Source organism: Xenopus laevis, chromosome 1S (genome assembly GCF_017654675.1).
Source record: "Xenopus laevis strain J_2021 chromosome 1S, Xenopus_laevis_v10.1, whole genome shotgun sequence".
Lineage (NCBI taxonomy): Eukaryota > Metazoa > Chordata > Amphibia > Anura > Pipidae > Xenopus > Xenopus laevis.
Window position 1 is genome coordinate 89,982,527 of NC_054372.1, and position 17,938 is coordinate 90,000,464.

General features: G+C 38.0%; 1 protein-coding gene across 11 annotated transcripts in view; it reads right to left on the reverse strand.

Moving 5' to 3' along the window:
* Positions 1 to 17,938, reverse strand: part of dazap1.S (DAZ associated protein 1 S homeolog) — a 24,695-nt gene continuing 6,757 nt past the window's right edge. The window contains exons 4-14 of one of the 11 annotated variants that reach the window (XR_005963616.1): positions 17,719 to 17,784; positions 16,388 to 16,501; positions 14,480 to 14,528; positions 11,410 to 11,492; positions 9,600 to 9,750; positions 7,835 to 7,864; positions 7,600 to 7,749; positions 7,294 to 7,470; positions 6,875 to 6,932; positions 3,199 to 3,298; positions 870 to 1,000 (exon numbers count right to left, since the gene is read on the reverse strand). Coding sequence is in view for 9 of the 11 variants with exons in the window: in XM_018234363.2 (XP_018089852.1) it covers positions 828 to 1,000; positions 7,294 to 7,470; positions 7,600 to 7,749; positions 7,835 to 7,864; positions 9,600 to 9,750; positions 11,410 to 11,492; positions 14,480 to 14,528; positions 16,388 to 16,501; positions 17,719 to 17,784 (993 nt within the window). In the remaining 2 variants the exon portion in view is untranslated. Of the gene's footprint in view, positions 1,001 to 3,198; positions 3,299 to 6,874; positions 6,933 to 7,293; positions 7,471 to 7,599; positions 7,750 to 7,834; positions 7,865 to 9,599; positions 9,751 to 11,409; positions 11,493 to 14,479; positions 14,529 to 16,387; positions 16,504 to 17,718; positions 17,785 to 17,938 lie in introns of those variants that run through there. The other 10 variants (NM_001088619.1, XR_005963617.1, XM_018234387.2 and 7 more) reach the window with 10 other exon arrangements.

The window sequence follows — 17,938 nt, forward strand, 5'->3', positions numbered from 1 at the left end:
TTCATCCAAAAGGATTATTTGCCTTTATTCAAACAAGAGGTATACACTTTTTTGTGCAAAATGCACTGTACACCTTTATCCTGAGGAAATTACATCTAGAAATGGCTCTGCTACCCCAGAAATTTTGCGGATATGATGTCACAGGCTTGGGGACAAAGTCTTTCCATTGGTAACCTCGGAGCAGTTGGCATTTCCAGCCACTCAATCTCAAGTAACAAAAGCAAGAATTACTCAGTAGGAAGTCTGTGAACACAGAGATGCTGACCAACTGCACCCAACAACCCATCTCCCCATTCCCTCCAAAATAATATTAAAAAAAATAGCTTTTTTTTTTTTTTTTTTTTTAGAAGCAAGGAGTTAAAATCTGAACTCCAGTGTCACCGGAAACCCTGCCATTAAATTAAAAAATAAACCTGAATACATAGTAGAAAATTCATTTTTTAAAAATTCACAATCTGTAAATGTATATATTTTCATCTTTAAACATAAAAGTTTACTATATGGTAAAACAAAGGCTCAGAAATATCCCTCCCAAAACAAAAAACTAAATAAAAAGAACAAAAACAAACCCCAAATTAAACCTGAAGAGTTCCATTAAAGCTGCAGATGTTTTCAAACCCTGTTTGGAACCAGTGACTCATTGGCTTTATTTGTGCTGATGGGTCAGAGAAAGATCTGAAAACTGTAGTTCAAATACCCACAGCTTCTCCTTCAAACATAGAACTATAAGTCTATAAGCAGGATGTGTCTTCACCACGTGATTGTCACAAGTTCAGAGGTGGAAGCATCAGCTCATCGCCACTTTGCACAATTCTGCCTGCCTCATATTAACGCCTGTAGGGATGGAATCCTTGTACATTGTGATTCTGTCCTCTGCCCAAACCACTTCCCACGGCGGCTGGGCCTCCCGATGCTGGTGTGGAGGGTCCTGTCGTGTAAGGGGGCTGCTGGTTGAGGTCCGGGAAACTTTGCCCAAACCCACTCATGTCTTGTCCATAACCTATGTCAAAAAAAGAAATAATGAATATGGAAACATTCTATTGAAAAACACTTGGTATGGAGGCTTTATACAACCACATACTGTATAAATACAAATCTACTCTACACACCCAATATATAAAAAAAAACACGCAGTATATCGCAAAAGTATTCAGACCCTTGACTTTTTTTCATTTTATTGAACGTCTACACCCAAAAGCAATGATCCCCAATCAGTAGCTCTTGAGCAACATGTTGCTCTCCAACCCCATGGATGTTGCTCTCCGTGGCTACAAAGCAGCTGCTTATTTTCCAATAAGGCAAGTTTTTGTTGTTTAAAAACCAGGTGCACTGCCAAACAGAGCCTCAATGTAGGTTGACAATCCAAATAGGGGCTACCAAATGGCCAATCACAACACTTATATGGCAGCCCAAGAATATTTTTCATGCTAGTGTTGCTCCCCAACTCCTTTTACTTCTGAATGTTGCTCACGGTTCAAAAGGTTGGGGATGCCTGCCCAAAAGTAAACTAAGCTCATTTTTTTGTGATAGTCTACTTTAGATTATAAATAAATATAAATAAAGCATGCTGTTTGCATAGGTATTCAGTCCCACACATTTGCTGAAATCAAATCTTGAAGTATTTTAGTGTGACTATGCATCAGCTTTGTATATTGTACACAGGCAATTTTGGGAATAGCTCCAATTTGTACCCATGCATCTCAATTTTTAAATTATGCCAGAGATTCTCAGTGTAGTACATTAGAGAGCTTTAGGAGTTTGAGCCACTCTAGAACACTGTTTTTTAGCCAAATGAGGGATCACTGACCAGCTTAAAGATAAGCCTTTTGTCTAACTTTACATTTTTAGCGGACTAAAAAAGGCATTTACCTGTAATCTGAATCATCCATAGTTATTCCCTTTTATCAAGATACATAGTTCCTGCTAATATAAAGAAGCTCCACAGAATATACTACCTTCACTTATATTGCGTTGAGCAAGTTTGTAATTGGGTCCTTATTTTTTGTTTTATAGATTTTAAATTAAGTCTTTTTGTTCAGCAGCTTGCAGACAACTTCTCTTGTAGGAGTGTCCCTATAGTCACCCATAGTAACAGCTCCATCATTAGTTTGCACATTAAATTGTTACCCAATGTCCTCAGATACTGGGGCATGACAGGTGCAGCTGGGATGCCCCTGGATCACTTCCTGCAGTTTGGAATTTCAGCTGCTTAGGGTAAGGTCACACTGGGATATTCGGGGAGATTTAGTTGCCCGAAATGCTTCCCTTCCGCCTGCTAGAATGAAAAATTGCTTGCAGCATGGCACTCGAGACACTTTGTTTTCCAAAGTCCCCCAAAGTTTCCCCGTGAGGCAACTTCGGAAAACGAAGCACCACGAGTGCCATGCCTGCAGGCAATTTTTCATTCTAGCAGGCTGAAGAAAGGGGGAAGCAGTATGGGGAGATTAGTCTCCCCAAAGAAGAGGCGATTAGTCTCTGGCCGACTAAATCTCCCCGAATCTCCCAGTGTGCCCCAACCCTAGCTGGTATAGAAGGGGTCCCCAACCTTTTTTTTTTTTTACACATGAGCCACATTCGAATGTAAACAGTTGGGAAGCAACACAAGCATGAAAAATGTTCGTAAAGGAGAAGGAAAGGTTAAAACTAAGTAAGCCTTATCAGAAAGGTCCATCTAAATATACCAGTAAACCCTCAAAGTAATGCTGCTCTGAGTCCCCTGTCAAAAGAAACACTGCATTTCTTTCCTTCTATTGTGTACACATGGGCTTCTGTATCAGACTTCCTGCCTTCAGCTTAAACCTTATTGCCCTGGGCAAGAGCATGCTCAGTTTGCTCCTCTCCCCCCCCTTCTCTACTGTAATCTGAGCCCAGAGCAAGGAGAGACTCAGGCAGGAAGTGATGTCACACAAAGCTAAAACTGCAGCTGCTATCTTAAACAAACAGAGTTTCTAGAGCTTTTTACTCAGGTATGGTAAAACATTCTACAGAATAAATGTAGCATTCTAGCTTGCACTATTGCAGCTAATCTATTGCCAATAAAATGCCTCTGTAGCTTTTCCTTTCCTGCCAAATAAGTGTTGTGATTGGGTGTTTGTAGCCCTATGTGGACTGACAGAGAAGGCTCTGTTTGGCATTACATCTGGTTTTTATGCAACCAAAACTTGCCTCCAAACCAGGAATTCAAACTTAAGCACTTGCCTTGAGGCCACAGGGAGCAACATCCAAGGGGTTGGCGAATAACATGTTGCACATGTGCCACTGGTTTGGAACCCACTGCCCTAGAGAAACAGGACAGGGCCTAAATAGAAAGATACATATAAACAATAAATGTATAGTCTTAAAGAGCAATAATTTTTTGCTTCAAGGGCACAACATACTAAAATGTGAACTGCACCTTTAAGATAAAATAATTATATCAATAGAAATATGGAATTAATTATAGCATTATTATTTATAGCAGTTGTTTTCCAATTAAATAAGAGTATGTCAACGAGTCTAAAATACTTTTGCAAGGCACTGTACACACATACATACAGTTTGACTATTATTCCTAGAGTTCCCTAACAGCTATTGTTTGATGGAAGGTAAATTTGTGGACGAGTCAACTATCAATTATATCTAAGGCTAGGTTAACATCCATAAAAACAGATGAAAGATGTAGGGGGTCAATTATTAATGCCGCAGACACAAAAGCAAGAGTATTAAGAGGTGCTCATTCAACAAGCAATTGTGTCAAGGGCATAGCTCTGCTGTGCAACTTGCTTTTTATTATTAAAAAAACAAAAAAAAAAACCGCATGAGGTTCAGAGCAAAGTTCTGGAGGGCAGGCATAAGGAAGCCCAATGCTTCCCCATAGTCAATAAGTCCTGTGGACCCCAATGCCAGTAAATACTGGTTATATTATTTATTTATTTTAAAGAATAGTTAAACACATTTTTTCAAAGGAATGACAATATAATGTACTGTTGCCCTGCACAGGTAAAACGAATGTGTTTTCTTCAGAAATAACTATAGTTGATACAAATAAGCTGTTGTGTAGCCATGGGGGCAGCCATTCAAGCACAGGATACACAGTGGATAACGAATAAGTATAATACAAAGCTTATCCATTATTTACTGTGTATCCTGTGCCTTTTCAGCTTTGACTGGCTGCCCTCATAGCTAAAAAACAGATTTTTTAAATTAACTATAGTAGAGTTTCTGGAGCAAACACACCAGTTGTACTAGTGTAGGGCAACAGGACATTATAATTGTATTACTTTTTTGTGTGTTACGGTTTCTTTAAATGATTTGAAGTGTTAATCTACATGAAGGCAGAGGCACACTGGTTGTTTGCAGAGAAAACAAGAGTTATTTTTTGATATGCAAAAAACTTTTGTAAAAGGAGTATTCTTAATCTTCAGTAAGAACATTTAGAGGCAACCTGAGACTCTTATGATCAGAAATGTAATCAGTTCTGGTAAATGTTTTATCAAAAAGAATGCAATGTAGAAAGGCCTACTGTATGTCATAAGGAGTTTTAATCATTGCTACTTGTTAAAGCAATGTAATTCCACTAAAACTGGAAGCCCCATGAGTCTTCTGACAACAATGATTAGCTCTCAAAAACATGTGGCTGTGCTTTTTTATATTAAATATTAATTCATACAATGTATGTCACTTTTCTACAATTGATAGAATGCTTGCTTGACTTTACCAATAAATAATTGTAACCATTTTGCTGGAAACTAGTTGTTAGACAACATGCTTTGTATGAAAAATTAAGAAATGTAGGTTCTACTTTGGCAGAATTCTGTAACTCTCCTTGTCAACCATGAGTAATCTAAGCAGATGGCATGGTAGTTATACCAGGCATCTCAGATATGGAAATACCATTACTTAGGAAGCAAATCCATCCAAACAATTCATTCTTAAATCAAGTAGTTGGCACAATGTAGCTGAAAACTAGTCTTTCACATATAGGATGAGTGATGACTAACACATGCTTTTTTTTTTTTTCCATTTCTTAGAGAACTAGTTTTTAAGGACTGTAGCTGTGAGAGGACTGTGTTTAAGGACAGTAAGCTGTGCAAAGCACATGAACAAACAGTAAGAAGTGGAAAGGAGCTTCATGGTGCGTAGGCTGTCATGGTGTGTCAGCAGATTGTGTATCCGATCCTCAAATAGAAGGTTTGGGAAATGGTTTGCAAGAGTCAAATACAGACTATAAAGGTTTAATCTGTGGAATCGGTTATGTCTGTGTAATAAAGCAAATAATTACATTTTTTGGTGGTTCAGATAGTATTTATTTGCAATCGTAACCGAATGAGGCAGTATATTCTGCTTTTAACGGGCTATTCATTGCATCTTTGTGCACACTAAGAAGGGTTGCTGTTAATGCTGTGCCTAGAGCACTCCATTACTGGCTGTTTTCAGCTAGCAATGCCCCTGTTGTCATAAAGAAGACCAAGCCCACTGTCTGGAAGGACGTTTCCTGCTGGGTGACATGCTACTGGATTCATGGTCCTCTGTGCACCAACACTGGGAAACACAGCTTGAATTATAGAAGCCCACAAGAAACTCTGTAAACACCCAGCCAATAAACAATAGCGCATTAGGCAAAACTGAAACTTGAGTCAGTAAAACACATTTATACTGTATAAGCTACGGAAGTTATATCATTTGACAACGCATAGCAAAAAGATACTTAACGCAGTAATATGTACTTTAAAAAAATATATTAAGCGTTTAACAGCACAAGGGAACATTCAGAAGGAGAAAAAAAAAGTTAACCTATATTTAATCCGTTGCTTCCTGAACATCATGCAGTATAAATCAAAATAAAAACCTGCTGTGCTGGAAGTGTGTATACAAATGAGTCTCACCTTGTGGCAAGCAAGTAATGCATGATAAAATGCGATCATTTTAAACAGGTACACCAATCAAAACTGCTTTCCAATATACATTCATTAAAGATTTGCAATGGTCAAAGTTATTTGTAGAAGATATTGCTATCAAAAGCAGTGTTTATGTTTTCTGATTCCAATTCCCTAAGTATGAAAAAACTGTAGGTGTACTTTCTTCAGCTGGTTTCAGGGGCCAAAGGCAGAAGCATAGAGATTGTAAAAAGTCAGACATACTGTATTTTGCTTTTAACCCTCTCCCTGCTGACAATTTCAGGAGGTTAAATGTGTTTCCCCCCCCATAGTGTAGCCCTGGACACAGAAATGTATGTACTATGCTGTGGGCAGAAAAAGGTTAAATTGCAATAACATTTGCAAATAACTTTAAAACCAATCAACATTTTAATTCATGTAATAGGAAATGTTGCCTAAAATTGCACTCTCATTATGAATGGGGACCTCTGATTTTTCTTTTCTGTAATTTTATCTGTCTCTTATAATGAATAATGAATGAATGTGCTGAGTAACTTGGTGGCACTATATAAATATATGATGATTGTGTGAACACAGAATTTGGGTGGTAGGCCACTTTAAGGCCCATAAAAGGAGTTATATTTTCACAATATCCTATTTTTAATAGAAATTATGAATACTGTAGTAATTAGGATAATTTTATATGGAGCATTTAGGTGTATGAAAGAACTGGATATACGTATGTCATGAACTTAATTTGACATTCATCTGTGGGGATCAAAATACTCAAAAATCACTAACTTCCTTTAGAATTAAAACAAATAAGAATTCAAAATCAATGCTACAGACTAGTTAAACAGGACAATAAGCACATACTACAAGATGCAAATGCCACTAGGCTCAAAGGTGTAAGGCCACCCAAAACTCTCAATTTAGTACTCAGGCTTTTGCCATTTGCAGATGCTTCCCTTAGTTCTGCAGCATAAGGGACCATCTAACACTACCTACCATCTTCTTACCTTTGATGGACTTCGAGAGGTCAAATCCACTCGGACAATTTCACAAAGCAGGCATTTCCTGGAAAGAGTGATTTCTTCAGGCTTTTTATGAGGCATGGTTTAGGCATGCAGTATAAACCCCACTTGATCTCCCACACAGCAAGGCAGGAGGCTTGGTGTTTTGCAGAATCAGACATAGAGCTGTCTGCCTAGTTTTACAGCACTGCATGGCATTTGAGGTCTCAGGTCATACAAAGTTTGAGGAGCAGAAGTGCATAAAGCACTTCTAGCTTCAACACAATATCTGGAGGACTACAGGACATGCTAGAACCCCCTCATATGAATTTTTAAATTTGCAGAAGCATGAGGGGTCCCTTTCCCACCCACTGAACCAACGGATGTAAACAGGGACGGAGTTGGTACAGAAGGACAGCACTTACCAAACTGGCTAAAAGGAAAATCCTGCTGACCACTGGGGGGTTTGCTCAGATCCTGAGCTGACTGCCCTGGGGGAGGAGGGAACGCTAACGGTGCTGCTCCTGGTGTACCAGGAGGTGGTGGAACTCCTGAAGAGACGAACTGATCAGGAGGGGGAGGGGGTGGCCCATAGCCATAGCCTGCAATAAACATCAAAGGACACAGAAGAATACACAGGGATTCAAGTACATTTTTGAAGGGCATAACTATCGTACAAAAAAAAAAAACCCCAGAAGACAGAATGGCCAGAAAAACAAATTATCACTTACCAAAGGGAGGCGGTGTGGCATATCCAGGAGGAAAGCCCTGCGGTGGTGGGAAAGGTCCAGGGGTTGTTGACACTAGGAATGGCGCAAAGGAAGGTGGTGGAGGAGGACCCCCCCGGCCTGCAGGTTGCCCATACCCGCCTGTGGAGAAGACTGCATTAGGAAGAACCAAAGCAGAGGATGAAGTGAAGAGCTCCTGTATAACACAGAAATCTCATATTCAAAAGTAAAAGCTTACCAATCGTCTGTCCTGTTGGCATCCACATACCTAAAATGACAAGCATAGAACAGCATTTTAAACACAAATCTCATTAAAGTATGCATAGCATCGAACGAAAAATATATCCTATATAGTGCTATTCTCACTTTCACTTAAAAGTTCACATAATTACAGTAATATTAATTACTTGCTGAAAATAAAAAGAAACAGTGTATTGCACAACAATAAACCCACATTGGTGGCAAATGAATTATAATGGCTTTATTTATATTTATTCTAATATACTTTATGTATGGAGATCTAAATTATGGAAAATACCCTTATCTGGAAAACCCCAGGTCCCAAGCATTCCGGATAATAGACCCCATACCTGTACTGAATTACATTTAAAACTGAAAGACTAGTAATATCAGGCTTACTGTTAAGTCCTATTACAGTTTTAGTAGTAAGTGGTCTCTTATTTCAAATCCAATAGCCAACTGTAGACAGACCTTCATAGTGTTTAAAAGAGAAGTTACATCAAAAAAGTAAAATTTCATGTAATCTAATTATATTTCATTAAAATACTTTTACTTTGAAGTGATAAATATCTAATATATATTGCTACAATAAGAATAAAAACTGACTTTTTGATTAGGTCACACATTAAAGGGATACTAAAGGGATAGACTTGTTTTATAGCTGTGGTTCTAATCTAGATACACATACATGATCAGAACACAAACTATGCCTAAACCAGTAACACTAATGGAATCTAGGGGAACAAGTAGAAGCCAGTTTTCAGTTCCTCAAGCACTAAGGACCACTGTAGTAGATCACAACAGTTGCCAGCTTTTGAATAAGTGATCTCTGACCTCTGGTTTTGAAACTGCTTTAGTAAACAGCTGTTTCAAGTTCCAAATATAGTTCTGCAACAGAACCCCAATGTCATTGTCAGATTATAATGATAGTTAAACAGATTTTGGCACAGAACCTGTCCTGACTGCTTTTTTTTGGGTAGAGTAACGAAAATGGGAAGAGATATAGAGGAAATTATCTACTACAAGCAAGAGACAGTTTTATCAGCATAAAAAAAAAAGTGGATACTGCTTTACTTATTATGCGACACTCTGCTTATACCAACCAGTGGTTACAGGTATAATACATAAAGCCAATTCTGACAAAAGAACTAGACTCGAAAAAAGAGAAAATGGACAGCACTCTGGTTAAAAATGTATTGCAGCAAACTCAGGATAGGTGTAACCTAATGCGTTTCGGGAACAATTCCCTTAATCATAGGCTGGACTGTAGTTAGTTATCCATGCCAATTTATGTTCAACAGAAATGTCAATATGTTAACACAAGCACTGGCCATTCACGAATTTAGCCATTTATGGTGAGAACTCAAAGCAGCCTGCTTTTGACGGACAAAGAGAAGTTCTGGCCTTAAAATGCTTTTCATCAGGACAAATCAACAAATTCACACCATGGAGTGGCTTTCATTCCAGGACATCAAAATGCCACTATTTGCTGAAAGCCAATGTCAGGGGAAAATCAACTAAATATTCACAATAAAGATACAGAAATCTCAGCTGTTGACGGATCCTTACATGACCATCTAATAGCTTCCTATGAAACAAAATACATATCTAGATATAGCATTGTTTCGATTCAGCTTTGATATTAACTAATGTTCTACCATAGTAATTGTTCTGCGTGGCATGTACACAAAAATAACAGTACAACTGTGCTATATGTATTATGTGAATTATCCCGAGATAGCTGAAAAACAACTGTGGAGTACCTTGTGGACTGTAGCCCTGCCATGTTTGAGGAGGTTGCCCTGTCCATCCATTAGCTGTGCTTTGCATTGCTCGGCTTCCCCATTGGTTTGATCCAGGAGGTCCTGGAGTTTGGCTTTTGCTATCACGTGGTTCTGCCCGTTTGACTTCAACCTGAACAAAATGTGTTATTAGTTAAGGAGGAGTTCAGTGGTTCTTGCCACCAGCCCACCCCTTTGACCCAAATTGTACTTACAATTAAACTTAGCACTTTACAACTTAACTCCTTTACAACTTAATTCTAACTATTTAAAGGACATTATTTAGGTCAGTAAAATGATTGTTAGGTACAATAAATGTATTCCATTAAACTCTGTAGAAAAGATATTAGTGACAGAGTGGTTTGGGTGAAAAAATGTTTTTTCCTATACTGCTGTGCCTTGTGGGTATCAGCAAATCTTAATACATCAATGGGCTAGTAGGTTTAATGTTGTGTAGTTTAGCTGTCAGTAAGTAAAACAGCCTTGACTCTGCCCATACCTGAGAAATACACGTCTGGATTGGAGAGAGGGAAACCGGTGGTTGTATCAAATATCTAATGGAAGATAATGACTTACCTTCCCCAGGCTAACGCTTTAAGAATCTCAAATTAAATAACTCGCAAATAATGTCAGAGGATATGGATGTGGTAAGAGAATCTTACACTATATCTAACAAAAAAAGTAAACAAAACATGCAAGTAATACAAAATGGACAGTTTGCTCAATAGGAAGCATAGTTGACATACTGTGTTGATAAGTCACATCATACTGTAATTTCCTGATTCAGCTAGCCATGCTGCTGAGTGAGCTGTGAACCCTGGAATGCTCACCAATTTTAGTGATTTCATTGCAAATAGAAATGGAAATTACTGTACATGAGATCTCTTCACTGTATGAAATCTTTATAGGACACAATATAAGACATAATCCAGTGAGAATCACTATAACCTGGTAAATCTTTGTTTTTCCAGCAATATAAATGGCTTGATTTCATAACAGTAAGATGGGTCTAATTATTAGCTTAAACACACATAACTATATGGCCATGCACTATGATGCCATTAACATTTGCATAATGTTATGTTTAAGTGAGAGACAATGATGCCAGTATTTAAAAACAGTCCAAGTCTAACCCTATATTAAAAAGTATAGACTTGTAACGGAGCATGGAAGCATATCAGGGCATATGCTGGAGTTCCCCCTAAATTGTTTGAAATTACTGTTACAAAGGAGTGTTTTTCACTCATAATCCCCAGCAGGATTCCCTGTGATATAGTTTGTATTCCTAGGACTCCTCAAGGAGTAAGGCTCAGCTGCTTTTGCCCAAAGACCTGACAACACAGTATGAACAGATCACTTTACTGCAGAATTGTTAAACTACTTAAAATATGTTTTTTGTACCAAAGATTCACAGTAAGTGACCCAATAATGAAACAATAACAGCAACCAGTCCTTCTTGAGGTCTCCTTTAGAAAACACAAAACATGGTTTTGGAAATGCTGAATAGTTCTACAACATGGCATGCCCATTAAAATATCTGTAGAAAGTATGACATCAGAAGGAGTGGTATCAAACTAAACCTCAGGCAGCGACGGTGTCCTTGGTGGACATTAGGAATTTTTAATAAGTATACTCAATGTACTTCATTGGAAGAATCCTTTAAGGGGGAGGTTTTTTTATTTTAAAATGGGACTTGTGCCTTTGTTATACAAAAAAGTTGCTAAAGAGGAACACTAACTGCTGCCCAAGATTTAGTTTCATCTTAAGGTAAAATAAAACTACAACTACACACTTTTTTGCCCATGATGTCGTGAAAATGCATGTTGACAGCCTGGTCCACTGATTGTTCGTCCTCGAAAGTTATAAATCCAAAACCTAGCCAACGACGGAGAGTGAATCAAGGTAGCAGGGTGTTGTGACACAAAACAGGATGATGAACAGTATTAGGAGCAGAACCAAGAATTTAGCAGCAAGATCAAGGCCACAGTATTAAATTCAAAGCTAATTTGGGACAGACCACATATGCCATAGAAAGCAAGAGGGTGGCGAGATAACAAAACAAACAAGTTTAAAGGGATTCTGTCACGATTTTTATGATGTAATTTTTATTTCTAAATTACACCGTTTACACTGCAAATAATTCACTCTACAATATAAAAATATTTCCTGAACCAACAAGTGTATTTTTTTTAAGTTGTAATATTGGTGTGTAGGCAGCCATCTCAGGTCAGTTTGCCTGGTCATGTGCTTTCAGAAATAGCCAGCACTTTAGGATGGAACTGCTTTCTGGCAGGCTGTTGTTTCACCTACTCAATGTAACTTATGTGACACAGTGGGACCTGGCTTTTTCTATTGAGTGCTGTTCTTAGATCTACCAGGCAGCTGTTATCTTGTGCTAGGGAGATGTTATCTCCTTACCTTCCCATTGTTCTGTTGTTAGGCTGCTGAGAGGAAAGGGAGGGGGAGGACATCAATCCAACTTGCAGTACAGCAGTAAAGAGTGACTAAAGTTTATCATGACTTGGGGGCAGTTGGGAAACCGACAATATGTCTAGCCTCATGTCAGATTAAAAATTAAATTTAAAGATATCTGTTTGCTCTTTTGAGAAATGGATTTCAGTGCATAATTCTGCTGGAGCAGCACAATTAACCGATGCATTTTGAAAAAAAAAAACAAACAACATGTTTTCCCTTAACAGTATCCCTTTAAGCTCTTTTCTAAAAATTTAAATTATCCTCTGGTTACAGCAGAATACATGCTTCAGCTGCCTTGGGGATTTTTGCTGCTTCCTCCTTGGTTAGCATTTTGCATTGCAGCTAGTGCTGACAGCAGCCATATATTGCTCTAAGGCGTTAAACAGAAATACAATACCTAACACAGCTAAGGACTCTCAGAGCTTTTCCAACATAGTTGGGGAAGCCCAGAGTTTGTCCTGGAGAAAGAAAGCTACATGAATACACAAAGATACAGGCCAAGCTGAGTTCCAGCAGGACAACACCTGCTGTTAGCAGCATGGGCAAAAGATGTAATGAAATATTTAAATAGAGAGAGAGGTTGGCATTTCCCACATGTAAAGGCTCAAGTACAAACAAAGTTTCAGTAGTCTATTGATAAAAGGAACCTGCATATACTCTTCTTCTAATAACAGATATATTAAACAGAAGTTGATCTTGGGGGGAAAAAAAGACATATTGTAATCAAGTTGAACCCTTTGCCAAGTATATGCTACCTAACTTTCAGTTAATTAAGAGAATAGCAAAACTCCTATCTGAAGCAGTCTACACTGCCTTTCTGACCCAAAAACAATGGGGTCACTCACTGGATCAACACTGTGCTAAGAGTACTAGTATTAGGGTAAGGCCAGACGAGGAGATTCGGGGAGAGTTTGTCGCCTGGTGACTTATCGCCACGTCTTTTGCGCGACTATCTCCCCGAACTGCCTCAGTGTCTTTTCCCCATAGGCTACAGCGCAAAATCGGCTGCGCTAATGCACACGCGGCGATGCGTTTTCAATAGTCGCCCAAAGTTGCCTCAGAGCCTCAACCAAATCCTGAAACTCTCACGAACATCTGTAAAGAGAACAGCCTGGAAAGAGATAAGGAATCCTTAGCCATCTAAAAGCAGGTAACTGCCCACAGCAACAATGAATTCAGACTGGAGTTATGTGAAGTGATGAAACATTCCTATACCTATGCTAAATGGACTTTCACTGAAATAAAATAGCATGGCTGTTGGTCATTCGGCATAGGAAATTGTTAGACAATAATGCATAATGCCCAATCATATTTTTAAGCAGAGCTCCCTGGTCTATAGGAAGTCTTCTGTGGTAGGTGTTGGCAATTAACACGCTGTATGAAAGAATCAAAATGTCTTTGCTTGCATTAGGCAGAAAGATTACATTTCAACATCACAGCTTGGTGATATAATGACAATTCTAATGCTAGTATGGCATTGTATACAAGCTTACTATGACACTATCACTGCTAATATTCCAAAAATGTATTTTTACAAATGTAGGTACCAATGGAATTTAGGTAAGGATAATAATAAGGCACTGAAACTTTGTTTGTACACAATAAAATAACCCCATCCCTGACCTAATCCTGAAATGGCCTGTACCTGAGTGATAGAACTTAAACCTAGAGAAAAGAGAGCTAAAGAGATAACATTAATCACAGTCAAACAAAACAAAAAACTCAATACTTTACTGTAACTTAAATAGGACTTAAAATGTAACATGAAAAAACTATGACTTAGCATAAAATATAAGTTGTACTCTATATGTCAATATCTTAATGAAGTGAAGAGGACAACATTCAGATGGCAAACAATTTTTACAGCATGTAGGAAAACATTCAATGGATGTACTGCAGCCAGCATGTGGCCAGGCCCTTATGTAACAAAGCAAAGGCATCAAGGGGAAACTCAAACTATCTTTCTTAGACACAATGCATAATGCCTACATTTGCATTGATGTACTGACAATCTCTCAGAGGGCAGATTCAAGGTGTAGATTGTCCACATGACATGTTCAAAGAAACCAAAAGATGATAAAAATAAATAAAAACAAAACATTTACAGACCATGCTTCTAAGACACCGTTTTAAATTATTAAAATTGCACCAGTAGAAGGACATGGGCTCCTGCTATGGGAGTTGATATTTTTAATATGCTTTACAGTTGCTCTCATTGTGAATCATAAACCTGTTCAGTGCAAAATGGTACGAAGGCTTATGCCCCAGGAAATGTGCAGTCAGGAAATGTGCAGAGCTTTTCTATATATTTGTAAAATTCTTTGCCATCTAAATAGAAAAATAACGGTAAAGTAGCTCAGCAGCACATTGGATTAGCCTTTATTTACCTCTTGGCCTCTGTTTTTCGGCATCATATATCATAACCACCTCAGTTACCTGTAAAACAAACAGACTTAAAATTAAATCCTGGATCAACAGATTCTTTGATAGATTAATTAAATATGCTAGGTGCAGATACACATCTGATTATAAGCCTTAACAATCAATTGTTTTCAAAACATCTTCATTTTTTAAATTCAACTCTGACCTACACTCAAGATATGCTGCCTGTATACTTTGCTATGCTCTACTAAACAAGTTTAATATTGCATTTCCCAAATCACAGATGCTTCACCCACTCACAAAAATGGGCTGGAACGACCAGCAGTCCATATCTGTGCAGTGGACACCAGAGATATCCCCAAATAAGCTGTAATTGACAGCTGATAATTTTGAAGTAACCCCTAACCCTTAAGTGTACTTCTAATCAGCCCATACTATGACAGTTACATTATCCATCACTTTACATGGATATCTGACTCTGGAAGTATTAAACATCACATACTGCCCTATGACTCCAAATCTACCCAGACATGCCACAGACACTCTGACATACCTCCACTGCCTGAATTTGTTAGGTCATCAGACAGGACAGGGATAATTTGGAGAGTTCATGTTGGATTCTGCATTCAAGTACTAGTAATTTTTACTCCTAGAATTATTTAGAATATTAAAAAGTGCTTCATCTGCTCTAAAAGTACTATAGGTTCTGTCAAATGTGAGTGACCAAAACTATTTCAAGGTGCACAACTAAATAATATTTTTTTTTTCCCAAAAGAAACTTCATTTAAAAGTATGTCGTTTTTAGCATTGGCGTTTCATGACCTTTAAAGTGTCTTAAACAGTCTCCCAAATCTATGCCCCCCTCGATGCTCCTTCCATACATCTACTTCGTTCAAAATTTCCCTGTATGGACGCCATCTTCTCCTGTCTTCAAATACGCTGTCAGTTTGCCAGCACAGAACCTCCTGGAGCATGCACGGTTGAGGAGGTTTCTTAACCTGGTTTCAACATGCTCCTACAAGATCTAGATCAGCGAACGGACAGAAGAGGATCTGAAGACATGAACTCCATTGCAGTTTTATGGCACATCCACACTTTTAAAAGAAAAAGATGTCGTGGGAAGGGAGTTTGATGGGGGTTGGGGGAGAGGGCCGAGTTATCCTTTAAGACTTAAAGTGATACTGACACACAAAAAAAAAAAAAATTGTTCAAAAGATTAATCTACATTAAAAGTTACATATAGGTCATGTTGATCATTTTTTGCTGATAGTTCTGCTTTTGTAAGTAATTATTACTTGAAGTTCCTAAACCCGACTGTTTTGCCAACCTCACTGTCCCATCTCAGCCTGTAAGTTAAGAGTTTCTAATGCTAACGGAGTACTGCTGCACAAATATGGCAGCCCCTCAGAGGAACATGGGGGTAAGAAAGGTAATGTAAAAGCATTAGGCAAATACTTCTATGGCAAAATAACAAATAGTATGCAAAGATGTTATGATGGATATAAAAAAAAAGGTTATTTTCTGGTGGCAGTATTTCTTTTAGACTGAAGCAAAACACACCATCCAGCAGCCAGATTGCCACAATGACTTGCATGCTTCCTCAAGTCTCTAAATCCGTTGCCTTTGGCTACACATTTGTCAAAAGCAGTAGTACAGTCAGAACATAGCTACATAAGCGGCGATCATTAAAGTTAGTATGAAAGCTAATACAATAATGCAGAGTTTCCGTATAATAGATCCCATACACCAACTTTTAAATTCACTTTGGGCAGATTACAAGGGGAAGAGGATGACAGTGCAGCAGGCAGTTCACACAAGCAGCTTTTATAATGCAACACCATAAAAATGTATGTTATAGAAAAGCAATGAATTCTTTCTTGGCAAATAATTATGTAGGGTGAAACTTAACTTACCACTCCAAATCTATTAAAATATTCCTTCAGTTCAGTTTCTCCACAGTTGTGTGGAATTCCTCCCACAAAAATTTTGTTGGACCTACTGTTTTCAGTTCTGGGTTCTTTTTGCTGCTGTAAAAATACATTCCAGTTAAATCTTTTAGCAATGTTGAATTTCATTCCACTGAGTATTTTAAGCTACAGCAATGTATGCTTCCATCCCAGTCAACAATGTTCACAGTTTAAATTGGATCCATTGAATCCCATGCATGTCTCTAGAATGCAGAATATATATATTGCATCCTTACTACCAGTCACCCCTGGGCCTTGAATGCAAACATTCAAGGGTATCTACTAAAAGGGCACCTATCACAGCCAAAATCAAACATTAAAAATCTGACCAGTACAACCTAAACACGTTTAATCAAACTACATATATAGTTTTTTGAAACAAAAAATAAAATAAAAAATACAGATTCTAAAAATCCCTTACTTTGTCAAACGGGTTCTTTTACGGAGGGAGCCCATACTATGACTATAACAAAGACTATAACATGCAAATTTCAGGAGCATGCCCAGATTGTAGCATTGCCTTGTACCCAGAATGCCTTGTTTTAGTAAACTTCTCCACTAGTATCACGTGATTTCCCTATCTTGTCCCCTGCTGGTGATGTTATTATGCAAATGAAATGCACACTAACTTCCAGAAGGTGGCAACACTACTGAACAGCAGCTAACACAAAGGTTTGGCTCATTTAAATATAGTTTAGAAGGGTTGATAAGCAGCCAAGGAATTTCAACTGAGCATATGCGAGATTTCAGAGCTACAGTTGGCTGAGAAAATAGGTAGGAGGAGCCAGCCAAATCCAAGATGCCTGCCTCAGCTACAACTGCAGTAGAGATAAGCGAGATCTTGCAGAAGGTATAGTGAGCTGATGATTTACATTATACAAACAATGCTAACGGTTTTAAAAATCGGATTTCTTGAACTTCACCATAGTGTATTTACTTAGTAAATGATTTAATTATAATTGGTGCCCTTTAAGGATAGAATGGGATATATAGATAGATAGATATATAGAGATATAGAGAGATATATATATATATATATATATATATATATATATATATATATATATATATATATATATATATATATATATATATATATATAATACATATTTCCCCTGTTTCTAAAAAAACAAAGACAATCAATTAGTTCAAGGTTGACAAGGTCAAGGGGTGGGTATACAAGATCCTTTTAACAAGCACCTTTAAATGCATTGGGACAAATGCCCTGCATTTTTTTTTCTATACTCCCAATCTACTAATTATTCACATATACTTACCCAGCCTTCTCGTGGCCGGCTTCTTTCAGGCTGCATTCCTCGAGGGGTACATGGCTTTGGATCAATCTGTGTAACAAAATGCTCAAGTGTTAGAATAATGCATTGGCATGTAATGACTGTATATCATTAAGAGAACTAAAGCTTGAAGGAGTAGGGTAGAAATGCTGCACAGTATACAGCTGATTCACAGGAAACCCTTTGGCTGCTGTTTTACCCAAGC